General features: G+C 41.4%; 1 protein-coding gene across 2 annotated transcripts in view; it reads left to right on the forward strand.

The window, feature by feature from the left end:
* The window catches only part of ULK2 (unc-51 like autophagy activating kinase 2), a 118,085-nt gene that overhangs the window by 54,625 nt on the left and 39,614 nt on the right, over positions 1-23,846 (forward strand). For both annotated transcript variants that reach the window (XM_077296240.1, XM_077296241.1), the window contains exons 6-10: positions 2,285-2,458; positions 7,235-7,308; positions 11,954-12,055; positions 14,103-14,161; positions 14,892-14,974. In XM_077296240.1, coding sequence (XP_077152355.1) covers positions 2,285-2,458; positions 7,235-7,308; positions 11,954-12,055; positions 14,103-14,161; positions 14,892-14,974 — 492 coding nt within the window. The remainder of the gene's footprint in view (positions 1-2,284; positions 2,459-7,234; positions 7,309-11,953; positions 12,056-14,102; positions 14,162-14,891; positions 14,975-23,846) is intronic.

A 23,846-nucleotide genomic window follows, 5' to 3' on the forward strand; every position in this document is an offset into this window, starting at 1 on the left:
AAATTTATCAATAATTATAATAATGTTCATTATGGATTTATTAATTTGTGCCTACATAAGACCACATTCTGATTTTGGGACTAACACTTTAAATGCTAATTAAGGCACCAACATAAGTCATTATTTTTTTTTTATTTTTTTTTATCTTTTGAATAAAATATAATACAATTTTTCTTATGCAATGTATTGGAAAGAGCTATAAAGTAACAATTTTTATCCATCTTGCATGTCTACAAAAGATTTACTCTTTACAAAACTTGCCACTCCAAATCTTCCATTTTTTTCAGATATTTTCTAATACTATTGGTGTTGGCAGCAAATCTCCATTCTAATGCAGCACTATGCTGATAGATTGTATCCAGAATATCTGTAAAGTTGGGTGAATCCAATTCTTTTTCCACCAGAGTGCTATTGTACTTTTAACTACTAGAAATATATGTATTATGATGTATTTAACCTGAGGATCAATTCCTTCCATGTCCTGAGAAAGGGGAGCCCTCTGGGGAGTAATCACAAAAGTTTTAACAAATAAATTAATATGAAATTAAACTTTTGACCATATAGGTTTTATTTTCGGGCAGCTCCAAAAAAAGAGGTTTCCTTGATATCCGCACTTCATAAGTCATTATTTTTACTCTAGAAAAATGCACAGAGACCATACTGAATCTGGGCTATGGAATTGTTCTGCACACTTCATCTAGTGAAAGACTGTAGATAAAAAAAAAAAAATCTTAAATGATAAATTATTATTCACAACCTTTACATCCATTCTGCACCCATGGGCAGTGGCCAAATCACTTGAGAAACGAGGGTCAGATGACCATAGTTTGACACCTTTGCATGGTTTGTCACAGTAGAATGAGGCCAAATCTGAAGTATCTGAATATTTTAATATTTCTGGAAAGTGGTAACATATTGATGTTGTCATTTTATAGCATTGAACACTGTGTACCCACACATGGTAAAATATTCACGTTCTTGTCGTAAGTTGTTTGTGCCTGTGTTTTTAGTTATCTATTTCTGGGGGGTTTTCTTGTCACTCTGCTTTGTTTTGGATGCGAGCTCTAGTTGTAATATGAATGCGGGCCAACAGGCTGTCCTTACTTAACCCAGCTACACACAGGGCTTGGCGCTTGCTGGCAGCATCAGTGTTAGGCTAATGCTGCATGAAAGGAGTCAACTATTCGGGAAGCACACACACACATCTTTTCCTCAGGGACAATCAAAGAGGTGTCATGGCGTTACACTGCTTGAGACTTTGAATGGCATACCCGTCTTCCGAAAGGGCAAAGCAGATGTACTTTAAAGTATAAAAAAAAGTCCAGTTCTTCTAATCTGCCACAACGGTATACTCACATCTAATAAAGCCGGTCAGATCCCCGGAGATTGATCCGAAGCTAATGTAACCCAAATAGTCTATCTGGATTTTCCATTTTGTTGTGTCCCATTAATAACATATTGGTGAAGACCTCTATTTTCATATTGTATTTTGTTGGGGTGCATTGTGGTAGTGAGTGATTTGTTTTTGTGTAGATTTTTTTTTTTTTCTCCTTTTACCAACTTGGTTACATGATATATGTTGGGAAAGGAGGCGTTGATAAAATGTGAGGGTTACCGGTGGAGACGAGTGAATCGATTCACAGGACCCTGGTCCAACAAAAACATCAGTGGTTGGTGGCTTCCAGACCGGAGGCAAGTGACCCGCTTCCTACCTGCCGGAAACCCTGGCACTTCTTATGTTTGGTACTATAGACCTGCCGTAACATGCCTGCATCACACTGCAATGATGACTTCACACTGGGCCTACCGATCAGAAGAGGTCTCTGAGATTCAGGCAGGTAGAAGGCGGTTCACCGGGCTACTGCGTGGCAGCCACAGAATATGGAGGTCACAGCTAGACCAGGATCCTGCAAATGGATTCACTACTCTCTAGTTACTGGGTATTAGCAGCCAATACAGGTCTATTTTATTTTGTAAAATACCCAGTGGAAACTAAACCCTTGTACAATTAATTGCATTATCCTGCAGGCTTTAAGTCAGCAAGGCCAGGGCCGTCTCCCTTCTGCCCCAGTATGTTAATGTTAGTTTTTTTTTCCCCATTGTATTATTTGTACTTTCTATATACCGGTAATTCCTTTTCACGTGTGCAGCAGCATGGGATCAATGGTGCTCTAAAAATAAATAATTTATGTAGATCAAAGGTACCGTAGGCGTAAAATGCTTTTGGCTTTAATAACCCATTCTTCTTTTTTTTTATCTTTTATTTTTTTTTTGTACAATGCAGCCAAAGGAACCTTGAGTGAAGACACCATACGAGTCTTCCTGCAACAGATTGCAGCTGCAATGCGGGTGCTACACAGCAAGGGCATTATCCACCGGGACCTGAAGCCGCAAAATATCCTTCTCTCTTACGCTAGTCGGAAGAAGTCAACTTTTAGTGGCATCCGGATAAAGATTGGTAAGTTATTATAGAAATCTGTATTTAGCTAGCATGTTGGACAGTTATTTCTAGTCACCATCAACAGGACCGCATGGGACCACAGCTGCTGCTATTTTCTGTAAGGAAAAACCTTTCCCTGCCTGTATAAAATCTTGCTTTACCTGACATAAAGCATAATCTGCTGCATTCCTGTGCTGTCCTGTCAGTATACTCTTTTGCTTCCTCCCCTGCCCAGGAGCTGTGGTATGATCAGACCATGTTCCTGCACGGTGAGACACAGCCATTATAAAGGGGAACATTTTAGAAGATTATCTCGGCACGGGAACTTTTTTTTTTTTTTACACATCCAATTGTGGAACATATATTTATTCCAAGATCCGTTTATTAAAATGTACTTTGTTCGTGGGAAAATCCTTTTAAGTATGGTATATAAAAGGCGATCATATTCTTCTATTTGCATAGAATACAAAAATGTGTTGAAGAAATACTATGAATTATTTATCTGAAAGGGTTATCTCACTGTTTAAGTCTTATCTATTGTATAGATCATACAAAATTAACCAAATTTTCAGTTTATATGATGTGTGATAAAACAGCCAGCGAAGAGTTACGACATTTACTAGTATAGCGCCACCTGTTCAGTGTATCACAGTTTGCCTGTCCCGCCAACGAGCTGGTGTGCACACATGCTCAGTCACGGTAGCCTGAGCCAGGCCTCTGTCCACTGCAGGGTAACTAACAGAAAAAACAGTTTGGTAAGTCAATGTGAACAGGATCCAGCTGGAAGGCTTATTGCTGCATTGTCCAAATGTAGATCGGAGGTGTACTCTGCCCAGTATACAGGAATAAGAAGTCCTATCACTGTTTGACTTTGTGCAGGGAAAGAGTTGGCTGGTTATAATGATTGTGAAGAATTGGCTGTTCTCTGCCATGCTGGGTAATGAGCAGTGATTGTGATTTACATTTGGCATTGTTGTACGGTCCAGTAGAGTAATGCTCCTTTTAATGCTTAAAAATAGCAAATTCTAAAGAAAACTACATGGACTATGTAAAGCATAATCTTGCAGCCTATTTCTAGGGCATTGGGGACAATGATTGCAATGCTGTAAAAAGCAATTAGAAAGTAGATTATAGCCTGTTACTAATGAGATTACACACAAACCAATACAGCGAGCTTAGGCATGCGTGTACATTATAGATCCAGTGGCTTGCAAACGTATTCACACCCCTCGTCTTTTTACCATTTTGTTACATTATAACGTGTGTTTAAATGTTTTTTTTGGAATCCGATTTGTGTGTGATGCATTAGCACTAAATAGTCTAAATCAGTGAAGTGAGAAAAATAGAGGCATAAATTAAATTTATTGGATCAAATAATTTTAAAATTGGCATGTACAGTGGGTACGGAAAGTATTCAGACCCCTTTAAAGTTTTCAATCTTCGTTTCATTGCAGCCATTTGGTAAGTTCATTATTTTTCTCATTAATGTACACTCTGCACCTCATCTTGACTGAGAAAAAAACAGAAATGTAGACATTTTTGCTAATTTATTAAAGAAAAACTGAAATATTACGTGGTGATAAGTATTCAGACCCTTTGCTCAGTATTGAGTAGAAGCACCCTTTTGAGCTAGTACAGGCATGAGTCTTCTTGGGAATGATGCAATAAGTTTTTCACTTCTGGATTTGGGGATCATCCACCATTTGTTCCTTGCAAATCCTCTCCAGTTCCGTCAGGTTGAATGGTGAACATTGGTGGACAGCTATTTTCAGGTCTCTCCAGAGATGCTCAATTGGGTTTAAGTCAGGGCTCTGGCTGGGCCAGTCATGAATGGTCACAGAGTTGTTCTGAAGCCACTCCTTTGTTATTTTAGCTGTGTGCTTAGGGTCATTGTCTTGGAAGGTGAACCTTCGGCCAAGTGTGAGGTCCAGAGCACTCTGGAAGAGGTTTTCATCCAGGATATTTCTGTACTTGGCCGCATTCATGTTTCCTTCAATTGCAACCAGTCGTCCTGTCCCTGCAGCTGAAAAACACCCCCATAGCATGATGTTGCCACCACCGTATTTCACTGTTGAGATTGTATTTTGCAGTGATGAGCAGTACCTGGTTTTCTCCACACATACCACTATCTTCATCTCATCAGACCAGAGAATCTTATTTCTCAGTCTGGGAGTCCTTCGTGTGTTTTTTTTTGTTTTTTTTGGCAAACTCTATGCAAGCTTCTCATATGTCTTGCACTGAGGAGAAGCTTCCGTCGGGCCACTCTGCCATAAAGACCTGACTGGTGGAGGGCTGCAGTGATAGTTGACTTTGTGGAACTTTCTCCCATCTCCGAACTGCATCTCTGGAGCTCAGCCACAGTGATCTTGGGGTTCTTCTTTACCTCTCACCAAGATTCTTCTCCCATGATTGCTCAGTTTGGCTGGACGGCCAGGTCTAGAAAGACTTCTGGTGGTCCCAAACTTCTTCCATTTAAGGATTATGGAGGCCATTGTGCTCTTAGGAACCTTGAGCACTGCAGAAATTCTTTTGTAACCTTGGCCAGATGTGTGTCTTGCCACAATTCTGTCTCTGAGCTCCTTGGCCAGTTCCTTTGACTCATGATTCTCATTTGGTCTGACATGCACTGTGAGCTGTGAGGTCTTACATAGACAGATGTGTGCCTTTCCAAATCAAGTCCTATCAGTTTAATTAACACAACTGGACTCCAATGAAGGAGTAGAACCATCTCAAGGAGGATAACCAGGGAATGGACAGCATGTGACTTAAATATGAGTGTCTGAGCAAAGGGTCTGAATACTTATGACCATGTGCTATTTCAGTTTTTCTTTTTCAATGAATGTGCAAAAATTTCTACATGTCTGGGTTTTTCTCAGTCAATATGTGCAGAGTGTACATTAATGAGAGAAAAATGAACTTTTTTGAATTTACCAAATGGCTGCAATGAAAGAATGAAAAATTTAAAGGAGTCTGAATACTTTCCATACCTACTGTACATATGTATTCACCCCTTTTGCAATGAAGCCCCCCCCAAAAAAAATTTCTGCTGATAGTAATTACCTTCATAAGTCACATGCTTAGTGAAAGGAAGTCCACCTGTGTGCAATCTAAGTGCCTCAAGTCTCTCAGTATATACACACCTTTTTTGAAAGGTCACAGAGACTGCAACACCATTAAGCAGGAGGCAGTACTAAGCAAATGCTACCTTGAAGACCAAAGAGATCTCCAAACAAGTCAAGGACAAAGTTTTCCTGAAGTACAAATGAGGGTTGGGTAATAAAAAATAAAATAATAATAATTGTCCCAATTTCTCATGATCCCCGCAGCACCATCGAATCAATTATCATCAAATGGAAAGAACATGGTACCACAAGAAACCTGCCAAGAGAGGGTCGACCTGGCAAGCAGGGTGTTAATTGGAGAGGCAGCACAGAGACCAAAGGTTATCCTGAAGGAGCTGCAGAGTTCATAAGCATAGACTGGAGTATCTGTCCATACGACCACAATAAGCCATAGAGGTGGCCTTTATGGAAGAGTAGCCAGAAAAAATGCGTTTACTAACACACAAATATTGTAAGGCTCGTTTTGAGTTTGCCAAGACATGAGACTCTCCAAATGTATGGAAAAATGTGCTGTGGTCATATGAGGCCAGAATCTAACTTTTTGGCCACCAAGGTAAACGTTATGTCTAGCGCCAAACCAACACAGCTCACCACCCCAAAAATACCATCCCCACAGTGAAATGTGGTGGCAGCATCATGCTGTGGGCATGTTTTTTGGCAGCAGGGGAAGGTGGATGGTGCGAAACACAGGAATATTCTTGAGTAAAACCTGTTTGTGATTTGAACCTGGGATATGGAGTCTCGCCTTCCAACAAGACAGTGACCCAGAGCATACTGGTTAAGCAACACTCGAGTGGTTTAAAGGAAAACATGTAAATGTTTTGCAGTGGCCTAGTCACAGCCCAGACCTTAATTCAATTGAGAATCTGTGGTCAGACTGCTGTTCACAAGAGGAAACCATCGAACTTGAAGGAGCTGGAGAGGTTTTGCCCAGAGGAATGGGTAAAAATCTCATTGGAAAGCTCGTAGAGGCTTATCCGAAGCAACTTGCAGTTGTAATTGCTGCAAAAGGAAACTCTATAAAGTACTGACTTTAGGGGGGTGAATAGTTATGCACACTGTTATTTTCAGTTATTTTGTTTTATTTGTTGTTTACTTCGCAATAAAAAGAACCCCAAATATTCACAGTTGTAGACATGTTCTTTACATGAACTGATGCAAACTCTCAAAAAAAACAAACAACAAAAAAAAAAACAATGAAATTCCATGTTGTGAGGTAGCAAAACACAAAAAAATGCCAAAGGGGTTAATAGTTTTGCAAGCCACTGAATGAATAGGCAGACACTCTGTTCACGTTTGTCTCCGCGTGCTCGTGTTTGTATAGTATTGCAATGCAGCAACTTGCACCTATACATGCATTTGATTTTGCTAGGAGGTGCCTGTCTTTTTTTTTTTTTTTTTTGCAAACTAGAATGCGCGGCATAGATCTCTATCTGCATACTATGTATGAACTCCTTTCAGTGGCTCATATTCCGAGTGAATATTACCACCAGCTATTACTATCCAAGCTCTGCATTGGGCCACTATTGGTGTAGTGTTGTAGCAGTTCCATTAATGTATCAGACTCTCTAACGGTAAGCTTTACTTCCCTTAAAACTATTGGCTTTTTTGTTTGTTGGTGATTCATGTGGATTCTCATGCACTTTTTTTTTTTTATTTGTCTCTCTTCTAGCGGACTTTGGCTTTGCACGTTATTTACAGAGTAACATGATGGCTGCCACATTATGTGGATCTCCAATGTACATGGTCAGTAGAGTTTTGCATAATTCTTCATGTGACAATAATGTACATTTGCCTTAAAACCGTAGTGAAACATACTTATACTTGCTTGAAGGGTGCCACTTTACTCTACTAGTTACTAATCCCTAAAATACTGCAAAGACTCGTTTTTTGACAGTTGAAGTTCATGCCGAGTATTAAAGGGTTGTACCCAAAAGAGCATATTGTGCCCCATCTAAAGGATAGGGGATAATTGCTAATCACTAGGGGTCCAACCGCTGGGAGCCCCGGGGATCTCTAGATTGGTGCTCTGGAACCCTGAGAACACCTCTCTGAAGTCCCATTTTTGAATGGAGCAGATGTGCAGGTGCACATGCACTTCTTTCTCTCCATCAATGGTCTGTGGGACCAAGGACAAACATGTGCACCTCCAATCCATTCATGGTCGGTGGTACCAAGGCCAAGCATGCTCACCTCCACTCCATTCATGGTCTGTGGGACCAAGGCCAAGCTTGCGCCCCTCCACTCCATTCATGGTCTGTGGGACCAAGGCCAAGCTTGCGCCCCTCCACTCCATTTGTGGTCTGTGTGACCAAAGCCAAGCATGCTCACCTCCACTCCATTCATGGTCTGTGGGACTAAGGCCAAGCATGCTTATCTCCACTCCATTCTGGTTTGTGGGACCAAGGCCAGGCATGCACACTTCCACTCCTTTCATGGTATGTTGGACCAAGGCCAAGCATGTGCACCTCTACTCCATTCAGAACGGTTCCAGAGTCCCTATCTCGGGATCCCAGAAGTCAGACCCTCAGTGATTAGCACTTTATTCCCTATCGTGTGGATAGGGGATAAGTTGATTTAAAAAAACAAAACAAAAAACACTGTAATAACTCGACGAGTTACCAGAGGCATGGAAAATCTTGTAAAAGTGATCTTGCTTAGACTTCTCGTCAATAAGCTGTGATGCTAAACTGGTCCATAGTTGTAATTATACGAACATGCTTCCTTATAATGCTATATAGACTTGTTAACCACAGTCACATATATAACCACGTACAAGCCTAGTAGTTACAGGCAGATACCATGAAAAGTCCCTGTAGTGTGACCCAAACTATTGTCTTCTGCAACCCCCAGACTTAATTACACGTTTTGTTACAGGCTGTCATTTACCTGTATAGCTTCATGTCCTATTAAGATGTCTTTTGAATGATGGCTATTACTCCTAACTTTGTCATGAACATGGATGCTCTCCTAAGGGTTCATGTTTTTTCAATTGGCGTTGGTTAACAACTGAATTGGTGGTGTTAAAATATCCAGCATGTTCAATTTTTTCTTTTCTCATGACATCAGTCATCAGGGACAGTTCATAAGACACCTATATACAGTAGTCAGAAGATGACTAGAACATTAGCTCGTTCACATTAGGTAAAAGTAATGTGTATGCCAGTGTATACTGTAAAAGCCTCTAGATAATGGGTGGGCAATTAATTTTCCCAAGGGGCCACATGAGAGACCGCGCATGTTTGGATGTGACAAACCAATAGTCTGACATTAATTCTGCTCAATATTAATGTTAACAATTTATCATTTTATATAATTGTATCACTGAATATTGATCAGAATTAAGTATGCTGACACCCCAACTATATACTGTATGAGCAAACACACAGCCCCTATATACAGTATAAGCCCCCACAGTACCTCAATACAGTATGATCCCACACAGCACCCTCCTTTATACAGCATCAAGCCCACAGACAGACCCTTATACAGCGTGAAACCCCACAGCTTCTTTATACAGTATGATCCCCCGCATAGCCCCTATATACAGTATGACCCTCACATATAGTATGATCCCCCACATAATCCCTGTATACAGTATGACCCTTCTATATACAGTATGATCCCCCACATAACCCCTATATACAGTATGACCCTTCTATATACAGTATGACCCCCACATAGCCCCTATACACAGTATGACCCTCATATATACTGTATGATCCCCCACATAACCTCTATATACAGTATGACCCTCATATATATACTGTATGATCCCCCACATAGCCCCTATATACAGTATGACCCTCATATATATACTGTATGATCCCCCACATAGCCCCTATATACAGTATGACCATCATATATACTGTATGATCCCCCACATAACACCTATATACAGTATGACCCTTCTATATACATTATGAGCCCCCACATAGCCCCTATATACAGTATGACCCTCATATATACTGTATGATCCCCCACATAGCCCCTATATACAGTATGACCCTCATATTGTATGATCCCCCACATAGCCCCTATATACAGTATGACCCTCATATATACTGTATGATCCCCCACATAGCCCCTATATACAGTATGACCCTCATATTGTATAATCCCCCACATAGCCCCTATATACAGTATGACCCTCATATATACTGTATGATCCCCCACATAGCCCCTATATACAGTATGAGTCACCAAATACAGTATGACCCTCATATATACGGCATGAGCACTCGCATAGCTCTCCTATATACAGACACGTATATGAGGAAAAAACAAAACGCATACCCATCTATTGTTCCCCCGATTTTCAGCTCCGGTATTTGCTGTGTGTACTGAGGCTCTGCACATGAGATACCAAGTAGTAACATAATAGCATCTGCTGTCTGTTTTACACCCGGGGTGATGGATGAAGACATCGGAGGCCCCTTATCCACCATTATATTCACTGCTATCTGCATCCTTTGGATAGCCGCACTTTGCTTAGGTCTGCTGTAGATGAAAGTATATTGAGGTTATTCTGATACATACTGGAAGGACAAACTTTACTATGGACTAAATAAACTTAAAGCAGATTTGTCACCAGATTTCACAATACAAACTCTGCACATTATTAAATTGATTTCTTAGACTTGATGGGGCTGGTGTACATGCCATGTAAATCCATGGCAGTATAATTCTTTTATGAAAATGAGCATTATAGCCAGATCTAAACTTTTACAAAAGATTATACATCGATTGACCTAAATGTTTAAAGTAAGTACACCAGCCTTATCAGGTCTCAGATATCTACTTAATAATATATAAAGTTTTGTATTGTGAAATCTGGTGACGGATCCACTTTTGTACATTGACATCTCATCGATACTATACACAGTCACCATGCCATATAAATAATTTAGTTTCTTTGTTTGTTGTGTAACAGAAATGTGGTGTCCTGCAGTGTTTGCCCTGAGAACGCCGTGTGAGCTTTGTGAGTCACTGTGACCTGTCAGGGTGGTGATAATGGCTGAGTCCTATTTGAATTCCTAGAATCCTGTTAAAGAATTGCTCCTTGTCTTCTGTTGTAGCCGTGGACGGCGTTCTCAGGACACAGACCCACCACACAAAACCTTCTGACATTTCAAAAGGTTCATAAGATGAAAGTTACCCTGTAACATTTGGAACTTGATACTTAGGGGGTTATCTGGGGTTTGAGTTTTTTTGGCCATGGGTCCAAAAAGTTACCGGTGGGTAGTTGCTAATTACCTGGCTGTTGTTCCCTGCGCCGAGCTCTTCCAGCACGGAGCATGGGCTCCTGTCTGCAGCTGGTGGTTATCTAGTAGGAAGGGAGGACTGCCGCACAATACTAACTTTTTTGTTAGTTTAGTATCCTTTTTTCTTTCTTTCTTTTTTTTTTAACGTTTCAAACAAATAGTATGGTAATAGTATGTTTCTTTGACTCTTTAGTAGTTCAGAACGTTTAGATGTTCATATTTTTGGCTTAAATGGGTTGTCACACATGATATTTTGGAGTGCTCCCTTTATCAGAGTCCTTTTTTATAAGCCACAACATAAAACTGCTATCAAAGTGACTTGATCTGTGTAGTATACGGGCGATCGCATTAACCTGCAGTCGCGTGTAATACTACACTGCTGGTATGGATCGAGTAGTGGCTATTAACTAATGGAAACTTTCCACACCCTTGGTAAACCTCTAATTTTTAAGGGGTTGGAAGAGAGCAAACTTGTCATACAGCCACATCTTTTTAGACCTTTTACAGTATGTTCTTTGGGGTGTAAGAAACCTGTAGGAGTTATCAACAGGAACCGGTCACGTGAAAAATACACTATTAACCTGCAGATATCGGGTTAATAGCGTTCTGAACCTGCTTGGCGATGGCACTTGGAACCCCGCTACTAGGAGGAAATGAACTCCATTTCTCTCGGCAATTCTCGGATTTCAGTCAGAGGGGCGGCAGCAGCACTGTTTCGGTCATCGCTCTATGTATAACACTTGCCTGGCACTGACTGATAGCCGGCTCTAATGCTTATCCTGCTGTCAGTCAGTGCCAGGGATGTGGTTACAGTTTCTGCTCTCTATACACACAGTGGTCACCACCCCCCGCGACTGAAACCTGAACGCTCCTGTGGGGAATAAAGTTTATTTCCTCCTGGCAGTGGTGGTCTAAGTGGTGGTCTAAGTCCGGGCGTCGCATGGTTTCAGAATGCTCTTAACCTGTAGAATAACTTCATATCCGCAGGTAATAGCGTTTTTCTCATTGACCAGTTCCCTTTAAAGATCGCATACTACTTGTATTTTACCTATATTTCGTCATCTCTGCTGCGTCTGTAAATATATTGCTACATTTCCCAGATAACAGTCCGGTGATTTAATTTTTAGGCTCCGGAAGTTATTATGTCTCAACATTACGATGCAAAGGCGGACCTGTGGAGCATAGGGACGGTGCTTTATCAGTGTCTGGTTGGCAAGCCACCTTTTCAGGTAACCGCAGCCTTTGATACAGCTAGATTTATTGTCGGTAGATAAATTGCCGCCTGTGGTTTTGGTTAAATGGTATAAGAAGTTTGATTTGTAGCTCTTGGCATCCTCTTGATACCACAAAGTGATATTTACTATTAATAACAGTGCACATTCGATGTGAAGTCTCGGCGATTCTATATTGCAGGTTACATGACCTGCTAGAATGGGGTGTCTACCATTGAATACAGAAGGATATATGTTCATAGTCTTTAAACTCTCCCACCCGTTCCTGGACCCCCATATACAGCATTTGCTGTGATTTTTTTTATATGGTTTTATGCAAAATTATTCCCCAGTTCCTAGACATATAATTTTCTATTCCATCTCTATGCAATTTCCTCTAAAATCTAGTCTAATTTCTGCTTGCAAAGATTTGTCAAACTTCACACCGCATATTACTAGATTGATGAAACCTCTGCCAAATACTTTTTCACAAAGGTCATGACTGCCTTGCCTGCCAGTATAATAAATGCATTCAGTAGGAGTCGGGCTATCCTGGAAACATTCAGGGCATAGTTTTAAAACACAAAAATTGGCCCCACTTCTGATTTTGACTTCAATATACTGATCCAAAATACTGACATGAAAGTGGCCTATGAGGAAGTCTGTTAGCCAAAGTACTGTAGATCCTTAACACAAAGCCTTGTAGGGGAGATGTATGTATGTATGTATGTATGTATGTATGTGATGGTAGCCCGATTCTAACGCATCGGGTATTCTAGAACATGTATGTATGTATATAGCAGCCAAATAGTATATAGCTCAGGCCACGTAGTATATAGCAGACAAATACTACTTGGCCTGTGCTTTATACTATGTGGCTGCTATATGCATGCATGCATACATACATACATACATGCATGCATGCATACATACATACATACATACATACATACATACATACATACATACATACATACATACATACATACATACATACATGGGTGCCAGGTACTGACTGCAGGGGAGTAGGGAGGGACTAATCGGACTATTCCCGTCGCTGATTGGTCGCGGCAGCCATGACAGGCAGCTGGCGAGACCAATCGGCGACGCGGGATTTCCGTGACGGAAGTTGCAGACAGAAAGACGGAAGTACCCCTTAGACAAATAAATAAATATAAATATATATATATATATATATGTGTAATATACATATCTGTAATATACATATGTGTAATATACATATGTGTAATATACATATTGACCCCTATAAAAATTGCACCTATAGTGTTCTAATTGCTGCCTCTGAAGTTTAATGAAGCATGCTAATTATGTGGCTCGGCGCCCCCTTGGTTTGGCCAAGAGGCTCGGTGCACTGTTCTGCCCACTGATCTTTCCTGTTCCCACCTTCCTCAGAGGCGATTAACCGCACAGTCTTACGATTCCTCTGCACAGACCCATGCTCAAGCCAAGCAAGCCAGTGCTGTCAATCACCAATGAGGGACATGAAAAAATCAGTGGACAGCACGGAGCCTTGTTACCAATTATGCAATGCTAATTAGCATATTTGATTAAACCTCGGTTTCTGCAGAAAAGAGGCAGCAATTTGAACACTAAGCTGGAATTTTTATAAGGGTGATGTCCACCACAAAAGACAGTGAGGGTGATCAATGGCTGCCACGAGAGGTGGTGAGTTCTCCTTCAATAGAAGTTTTCAAACGGGCTGGACAGACATCTGTCTGGGATGATTTAGTGAATCCTGCATTGAGCAGGGGGTTGGACACGATGACCCTTGAGGTCCCTTCCAACTCTACCATTCTATGATTCTATGTGCTTAATTTATATTATAAGTTTGGGCTGAAGCTTTCCTTTAAAAAATTTGCACAAGCAATATTCTGGTGATTGGTGGATTCAATATTTCTATGGTTTACGTCATCCAGTCACACCCTCTGTGTAAGCTCACATCACGTATTGGGCTGCGTGTTCCTTTCATGCCCTTGATGCAACATAAATGGCTACTGTTGTATAAGTACATGGATGTATAAAGTCTACCTATTCTTTATGACAGGCAAATAGCCCTCAAGATCTGAGACTGTTTTATGAAAAGAATAAGAACCTAGTTCCAAGGTACTGTCACATTTTTAATATTTCACACATTTACGGGGGGGGGGATTTTGCAATCTTATTGCGACTTTTCCATTGCACATTACCACATTGAATTGGTTATCTGGGACTATTTTATTTTTTTCTTATGGGCCTAAGAATTTACAGGCAGAGTGTTTCCAACTACATGCTGTTAAGCCTGGCGCCAATCTGGTATTCCTACATATTTCGGGGACTTAACATCGAGAGAGCAGCTGTTCTTTTTCCTTTCTGGCTCTGCTCTGTTGACGTGGCGTCACTGCCATTGTCATACCTGTTTGACCTTTGGTTCCCCGCTGCATTACTGCGGGGAGCTGCCGGTTAATCAACATGTCCACAGTCACGCCTTGTGGACAGAGCAGCCCGAAATAAGAGAGCTGCTCTGTTGATGTGAAGCAGCAGAATCGTCAACAGTTTTCAGTTTTTAGCCCAGTAGGAAAAATATAGGGATAGTCCCTTTAATCAGCCATGCGTACCATGATGATGGATTGGCACAATATCAGGTCCAACCTGATGGTTTTCCACTAGAACAAGAGTAGTGGAAAGTGTTAGAAATTTCCCAGTGATCTGGACAACACTGAATCTCCAGCCAATTTTATTAATACTAATATTCTGCGAGTAACAAGCCCAATTTTGACAAATGTGTCCAGTGTCTCATTTATGTTCTTATGGAATCTTGGTTGTAGCTGACGCTTTCCTTTATTTATCATTACAGCATTCCTGGAGAAACATCTGCTTATCTATCTGACTTGCTGCTGGGACTACTCCAGAGAAACCAAAAAGACAGGCTAGATTTTGGTGAGTTTTATGTCATTACTTCCTCACATGGTTTTCTAGAAGCCTAGGATTTTCAGAGAAGCCCAAGATGACCTGTGATGCAGACAGATTATGTAGAAGGGCTGGGATTGTTTATAGCTTTGTACTAGTTGCTCGCGTTCTGACAGACTTGAGCTGGCCTTGTATTTAAAGGCCAGATTGTAGTGCCAAATTGCATGCTTGTGTGCGGCCTCACCCGCAACAATCTGCTGAATTCTGGAACCTGGTGTCTGTAATTTACACCAGTTCAAAAAATAAATGGGTTGAAGGTAAATTTCATATCTGGTAATAAAAGTCACAATCTTCCCCTTTTGTGTGTGCTGAATTTTGCCTCCATACAGAGCGGAGCTGCCAGTGCGGTCAGCATACAGATGAGCTGTGTGTACGGTGCATGGTGATTATCGGTGGAGTGACAGCGCAGGGTCTGATGGCAGAACATGAGCCGATGCATCATGGATAAAAATAGAGCTTCACATGGTGCACAGCAGAGAGATGTATGGTTCTGGTGTTCGGAAGGAATATTAAGGAGACACTACAGGCCATTTGTTATTGTGTGTAGTCGTCTGCCTCACATAGGGCCATGGAGCAGGCACGTTGTGTTCTAGTGTTCATACACTTTAGACCAGCTCCACTTTACTCTTAGAAGTCCAGCAAGTCTCTTGGCTTTATGGTTTGGTGGATGTATTAATCTTCTTACAGGCCATAGATTAGAATGAACTGTTTAGGTGAAAGTAGAAGTCTAGCTCATGCTCCCGAATGCCATAAGATTTATACCCACTGACAGTGAAGTGAATAACGCTGATTATTCCTGCATTGCAGCTTGCTGCAAACTGGTCAGTTCCCAGACTGATCTGTGTCGGTGACATACATGTCTGTAAAGCTGACAATAAGTGATCAGCAAATTTCTATCTGATGTGTGCAGTCAGCTGAGGAACCAAGTGCCACATAATGATTTAGGGGAAACCTCCCCGGTGCCGTAATGCTTTTACTCTGCAGCCCTTACTTCTAGTACTTTGTTCAGATATTTCTGTCATGTTTTTTTTTTTTTTTTAATTTCTTTATTAAATTGCATAAGAAACCACAAAAACCAAAGGCACTGAATGTGCCACATATGTACGTAATGGCAAGTAACATGGTACAATGTCCATAAAGGTAGTCATTAGGAGTGTGACATTGAGGTCATTAGTCATACTAAATTCTTAGATTGTTTTATTGTATAATTGTTTCTATTGTAAAGTTTCCTTGTAACACCAGCCAAATATGAGATATAAACCAAGGGAGAAGCAGATTGAGAAAGGAAAAAAAGAGAAAGCAGCTGAGAAGATGCAGGGAAAGAGAGACAGGATGGGGGAGTGTTAATCATGGCTAGGGGTCCTGTGTTCAGTGGTCCTCTGTGTGCCCCATACTCGACAAAAGATCTAAAATTGAATCAGTAAGTCTTATAAAACCGCTCAAAAGCGTTATTAGCTTTAGCAGTCAGTTCTTCCATCAGCATCACCTCATTTACATTAGAGAACCAAAGGGCAATTTTCTGGACGGTATCTTTTTTTTTTTTTTTTTTTTCCAGAGAAGGGGTATGCATGCCCGAGCCGTCACAATTAGGTGCCTCAGTATAGAATACCTGTGTATTTTTAGTGGGATGTCGCAGTGATGGAGAAGGACAAGAGCAGGAGTAAGGTCAGTCATGAGATCAGTGAACCTTCATGTCACTGATTCCACAAAACGGAGTGATTAGCTTGCATGACCAAAAATGTGTAATGGATCACCTTCCTCATGTCGGAACTATACCATCGAGATAACAACAATTTACAACTGGCCTCATGAAAACAAGAACAGATCAACGCTTTATACGTTAGAGAAAATTTGCCTCCATTGATCTTTCGATAGAGAAAAGCCTAAATACCCTTCGCATTGTGTCAGAAGCCTGGTGACCGGAAGGTCTGGTGGGTTAATTAGTAGAGTATGAAAATCAGTGTGCCTCACAGGTCCTCACTTGAGCAAGCTGTCTGGAAAGTCATTTTCTCACTATTATAGAAGGCTCTAGGAGGAAGTGACTGGAAAAAATGCAAGAGCCGACCTATCTCCAGATGTCCAGGGTGGATGGTGAAGAAATACCAAGGAGATGAGGTGTCCTGCTCCAAAATGACAAATTCTAAAGTGGCCCTTATTTATTTGGAAAAACACGGTCATCAAGACCCGGGAGGAAAAGTGGATTACCCAAAATGGGGAACATGTAAGAGTACTGCAGTACGATTACTGCATGCTAGGGTAGCCCCTATTGTGGGATGTGTCTTAAGCACTTTGACCATAGATGAGTCTAACCAGGGGGCTGATATGAGAGGGATATAACAGAGAGATATTTGTAAAGCTTTGCTCAATTTTGACCCATGCTTTTCTGGTACAATTCCTTCAGCATTCCAATATCCTAGCAAGTGAGAGGCAATGTAATTAGATCTGAGGTTGGGAATAGCTATACCCCCTGAAAATTGATGGTGATGTAATATAGATCTTCTAATATGAGGAGGTTTGCCAGGCCAAGCAAACTTAGTTTGAACCAATGCTAAACTCCTGAAGAAGGTCAATGGAATCCTAATAGGGAGCACCTGTATGACAGAATTTGGTGTAGAATGTTCATTTTTGCACATATTTGAGAAAAACGAGCTTGTATAAATCAGCTCGCTGTATGGGTAATGAACCGAGACTAGTCTGGTGAGACGTTTTCACATTGAGACTAGTCCGGATTCAATAGCTGCAGTTACAACCCGAGATTGAGATTCACTGTCTCTGCACTGATGGCCTCCTCAGCTTCCACTCTTCCCGCCACCTCTGTTTTGCTCTTCCAGTAGACAGGACAGCAGTGACGGGAGAAGAGAGGTGTCAGGAGGAGCACAGGTGGTGAAGGAGCCTGCAGTACAGGGACTGTCAGTCACAGTGAGGGGACGTTGCTGCTGTTTCTTAACCTGACTAGTCTGTGTGTAAACTTCTCACCGGACTAGTCCTGGTTCTTTACCGTACAGCAAACTGATGTACCGTATATAAGTTAATTTTACTCAAATATATGCAGTAGTATTAAAGAAAAAAATAAATAAAAACATGACTAAAATACCTGAATAAAGGACTACCAACTGCACATGACGTGTGCGGTGTAAAAGCAGTGGGGGAATTGACAGATTCCCTTTTAAAGAAATGTCTTTCTGTAGCATGAGTCATATTACGTAATATCCCATTATATAAGCAAGCTATATATATATTATAGGCTGATTGTTTGTGGTAGTCCTCACTATGGGGGTTGTAATATATTCTTTTCTGGCTGTCATTGTGGTTGAAGTGGCGACTTGTCATCTTGTTTTTTAGGAGCGTGTAATCTGAATAAGCTGTATATAGCAAGGTGTTATTGGTCCTTTGCCACAAATCCAAGGTTTTTAAATAAAAGCTTTTATCCTCATGAGAACATTCTGTTCCCGAGGCTTTATTGTCCTATCTGGAGATTCGGGGGCGTAGAAGGCTGATCAGCACAGTCGGTGTCGCAATTCTCCTCTCTGACAACAGAGCCAGCAGCCATGCACACCTCGTCTTCATGGAGATAATGTAGTCAGCCTGCATGTCTGCCAAGATTTTGACGAACCAAATTGTTTGTTTACGTCTCTTGAAATAGATCTATTTAGCTAAAAAGGAATAAAAATGATTTTTCAATAATAGTGTTAACACTTTCCCACACCACATAATCCTACAATGTTTTCCATGATGCGTTATATCTGTAATGGTTTTTTTTTTATTGTAATTCCTTTTTTAAAATGCTTTTGGCTCTTGCTAATTATGGTAGTTGTATTTTTAGCATGGCTTTTCATGTTGTGCTTGAGAGGCCGTGATTACAGTGTACTAGAGTTTTATTGGATATGCAGATAGGGTTTTTTATGTAGGTTTATTTTTTTTTAATTTTTTTTTTTTTTAGATTCAGTAAAGCAAAATAGATTTGAAAACTTAATGGGGGAAAAAAAATATTTTACAGTATGCCGGTTAAAATAAATGAAACAAACAAAAAAACCCACACATTTATGTACAGTATATCATAATTTTTTTTCAACGATTGGTAACTTCATTTAGGCTACTTTCACACTTCCGTCGGTACGGGGCCATAGCAAACCGTCGGCCCGACGTACCGACGGACAGTGTGCTAAATGTAGCACAACGTGGGCAGCGGATGCAGTCTTACGACGCATCTGCTGCCCTGTGTGATGAGCGGGGAGGAGGGGGTGGAGTTCCGGCCGCTCATGCGCAGTCGGAAAAAGCGGAACCAACAGACAAAAAAAAGTTTTTTTGTGCGTCGCGGGCGCCAAAACACGACGCATCCGTCACACGACTGATGTGACGTGTGGCCATACGTTACAATACGTCGCTAATGCAAGTCTATGGAGAAAAAACGCATCCTGCGGGCAACTTTGCAGGATGCGTTTTTTCTCCAAAACGACGCATTGCGACATACACCTTAAGGCCGGCCTCACACTAGCGAGTTTTACGGACGTATTAGCGCATAAACTACGTCCGTAAAATACGCATTGCACACGGCCCAATGAATCTCTATGGCCCAGCTCCTATCTGCCGTATATTACGCATCCGTAATATACGGTCTTATACGGCCGTAGAAAATCCCAGCATGCTGCGTTTGTCATCGTATAGCGCAAAAAAATCCTACCAATGAAAGTCTATGGGGGCGATAAAAATACGGATTCCACACGGACCAGCGGTAATTCAATTGTCGGCTTTTCATTTCTACTTCACAAACCCGACAGGATATGAGACATGGTTTACATACAGTAAACCATCTCATATCCCTTTTTTTTTGCATATTCCACACTACTAATGTTAGTAGTGTGTATGTGCAAAATTTGGGCGCTGTAGCTTGTAAAATAAAGGGTTAAATGGCGGAAAAAATTGGCGTGGGCTCCCGCGCAATTTTCTCCGCCAGGGTGGTAAAGCCAGTGACTGAGGGCAGATATTAATAGCCTAGAGAGGGTCCATGGTTATTGCCCCCCCCTGGCTAAAAACATCGGCCCCCAGCCACCCCAGAAAAGGCACATCTGGAAGATGCGCCTATTCTGGCACTTGGCCACTCTCTTCCCACTCCCGTGTAGCGGTGGGATATGGGGTAATGAAGGGTTAATGTCACCTTGCTATTGTAAGGTGACATTAAGCCAGATTAATAATGGAGAGGCGTCAATTATGACACCTATCCATTATTAATCCAATAGTACGAAATGGTTAAAAAAAAACCCACACACAATATTGCAAAGTATTTTAATGAAATAAACACACAGGTTGTTGTAATAGTTTATTGCTCTCTCAATCCACCTGAAGACCCTCGCTCTGTAACAAAGGAAAAATAATAAACCAACAATATACATACCTTCCGATGATCTGTCACGTCCCACGATGTAAATCCATCTGAAGGGGTTAAATCATTTTACAGCCAGGAGCTGTGCTAATGCACTCGCTCATGCCTGTAAAACCCCGGGTACTGAATGGAAAGCTGGGTGATCTGTAGTTACCTTGAGTTGCGGTGATGCGCCCTCTGCTGGATGTCCTCATGAACTGGAGCCTTGGAAAAGTTCCCGCGCTCGAGTTCATATGAGGACATCCAGCAGGGGGCGCATCACCGCAACTCAAGGTAACTACAGGTCACCCTGCTTTCCATTCAGTACCCGGGGTTTTACAGGCACGAGCGAGTGCATTAGCACAGCTTCTGGCTGTAAAATGATTTAACCCCTTCAGATGGATTTACATCGTGGGACGTGACAGATCATCGGAAGGTATGTATATACGCCAATTTTTTCTGCCATTTAAGGCTAGTTTCACACTAGCGTTTACCTGATCTGCGGCGGGCTGCGGACTTCTTCCGTGAAGCCCCGCCCCCCGCCGCACCTCCGCCTACTTCTGCATGCGGCCTGTGTACCTATATTTAACATTAGGTACGCAGGTCGTGCCGCAGTATGCGGATGGTGCCGCATGTGTCGTCCATCGTAGACGCAGCCATGAAGCATTTTTTTTTTCGCATCGTCAAAACGACGCATGCGGCACCATCTGCATACTGCAGCACGACCTGCGTACCTAATGTTAAATATAGGTACACAGGCCGCATGCAGAAGTAGGCGGAGCTAGCGGCGAAGGTGCGGCGGGGGACGGGGCTTCACGGAGGAAGTCCGCAGCCTGCCGCAGATCAGGTAAACGCTAGTGTGAAATTAGCCTAACCCTTTATTTTAGCAGCTACAGCGCCCAAATTTTGCACATACACACTACTAACATTAGTAGTGTGGAATATGCAAAAAAAAAAAGGAATATGAGATGGTTTACTGTATGTAAATCATGTCTCATATCATGTCGGGTTTGGGAAGGAGAAATGAAGAGCCGGCGATTGAATTACCGGCTTTTCACATATATCGCGCTGAATTAAATATAAATACAGAATATATATATAATATATGTATGTATATATGTGTGTATATGTGTGTATGTATATATATACTGTATATATGTTTTAACGAACATTTGAGCCCAAAAATCCATTAGATGTCGGTTTTGTAAGCCTGCGAGAAAATCTCGCAGTACGGATGCCATACGGATTACATACGGAGGATGCCATGCGCAAAATACGCTGACACACCCTGCCTACGGATGACATACGGGTCACTATTTTGGGGACTTTTCTGCGTATTACGGCCGTAATAAACGGACCGTATTTTTATACGCCGAGTGTGAGGCCAGCCTAAGACGGAAGTGTGAAAGTAGCCTAACTTATTGGCTTCACACTCATTACCTTTACAGAGCTATATGAGACTTGAATTTACTGCAATCCTTTACTTCCTCCTTGCTATTGTCTTCTTTAGAAGCAGATGAGAAATGGCTGAAAGTTCTTTAATAGTCAGCATGTCCAGTCATTACAAAAGCCTTTGCCTTGTTTTAGACAGCAAGCCCTTACTGTGTTAGAGCGGTATGACATGGTGCATAAAGGGCCACTGAAGTTTTGAGAAGGCACAAAGAGGCCTTCAAAAACTCCTCCTTTTTAGTTCTAGGTAATTCATCCTCCAAAGACCATCACAGTAGTGTTAGTGGATATGTTGTTTGGTAGTATGATATATTGACTACTGTGTATGGGGAACGTCGAGGCCTAGGATACGTTTTAAAATGGTCGTCCCAAGAATAAAGACTAGTCTACCTGATCTAAAACAAAAAAAAAAAAAAAAAACATCAATCTGCAATTATGAGAGCAGTGGACTGGTTCAGGTCTGTGGAACAACATAAGCGTGCGAAACTGGAAGGGGACCGCTCTCTCTGGACACTCACATCTTTACCTTGGATTGACAACATATATGTACAAACTAAACAATTACCAATACTCACTCATCGCTTTTTGCAAACATGTGAGCAAGTCTTGTTGTCAATATCACATAGGCTGGGTCCATTAATGCCCTTGTTTAACAACCCGGATTCCCCCTCGCCCTTCCCACCCCACTGCTTCAGCTGTGGACTCCTTTCTAATCTGAGACAGATCCACTGGGGTTAGATAGTAGATGCATTCTCATAGGATCAGGTTCTTTTTCTTCCTTCACGGAACTTGGTGGCTCTTGTCTAGGTAGGAGTCTATCTTGGCTGGCTTGTTTCCAGCTCGGGTCATTTATAAATTCTCACATATCTCTGACTAGTACAAAATATGAATTCACTCCTTTTGAAGCCTTAATCACTCAAGTACGTGCTTGTACTAAACTTCTATCTTGTGTATACAAAGCAACACAAAGGGACACATGCAATGACCCTCTAGCCTTTATTGGGGCTTGCTAGAAGGAATTTGGTGTTCAAATTTCAGTGGATTGGCGAGCATTCATAATCTCCCATAAATTACCTACTACTTGCTGTGTACAGGAGAAAAATTGTAATAGTCTGTCTAGATGGTATTGTTGTCCCACTATGCTACATAGAATCTTCCCCTCTGTTTCTGGCATCTTCTGGTGGTGCTGCCGGGTCTGTTACATATATGGTGGGAATACCCATTGGTTTCTGGGTTATGGAATTCCATTTTCCCACTGCACAATAGTCTCCCAGGTACCTGATCTCACCCTCCCCCCAAATAGGCCTACTTTCCATTACTCCAGATTCAATCTCAAAGGCAAAGAAATATATTCTTAGTCACTTTCTAATAACTGTTATGTCAATTATTCCTTGTCACTGGAAATCCACAAAAACTCCCACTTTGGCTGACTGGGTGGAAGAAGTTAACAATATTATGAAAATGAAAAACCTGACAGATTGGCCTGTTTCCTCCCTAACCTTATCTCGCCTTCACAGGCAGGCTTTATTAAAGGCTGATCAGCGACTCTTAATATTAGGAAGGTGTTGCTAGTATTAGACATAATCCAGTCTTCTAGAGATAATAGTACTAAAGAGGCACCAGCTAAAGTAACTATTGTTGCAAAAAGACGCCTCCTGACAAAGATATGGCGAAACGCGCGTAAGGGCGGCAGGTCGGGGTCCATCTACTCTCCATATCATGTAGGTAATAGCCCATTTTTACCATATGTTTAATTCTCGGTTTGCACAGCCGGCACTTTACTTTCTAAACGCTGCATATTATCTATAATCTCCAGCTCACATGAGTATGTACTTTATTACTTTGGGGATTTGGAGTTCACATTGGATTTCCCTTGTTTACATTGGCATTTTGCTTTGATCCTTTCAGTATGCTCTTATGCACACAATGAATTGCGTTTTTCATATGTTTTTTTATTATGCACTTGCACTTTGTCTTTGTGCTGCTATTAAAGATAAAATTAGATTCTATGGCTATATTCCTATTTAATTACCC

Source organism: Ranitomeya variabilis, chromosome 3 (genome assembly GCF_051348905.1).
Source record: "Ranitomeya variabilis isolate aRanVar5 chromosome 3, aRanVar5.hap1, whole genome shotgun sequence".
NCBI lineage: Eukaryota > Metazoa > Chordata > Amphibia > Anura > Dendrobatidae > Ranitomeya > Ranitomeya variabilis.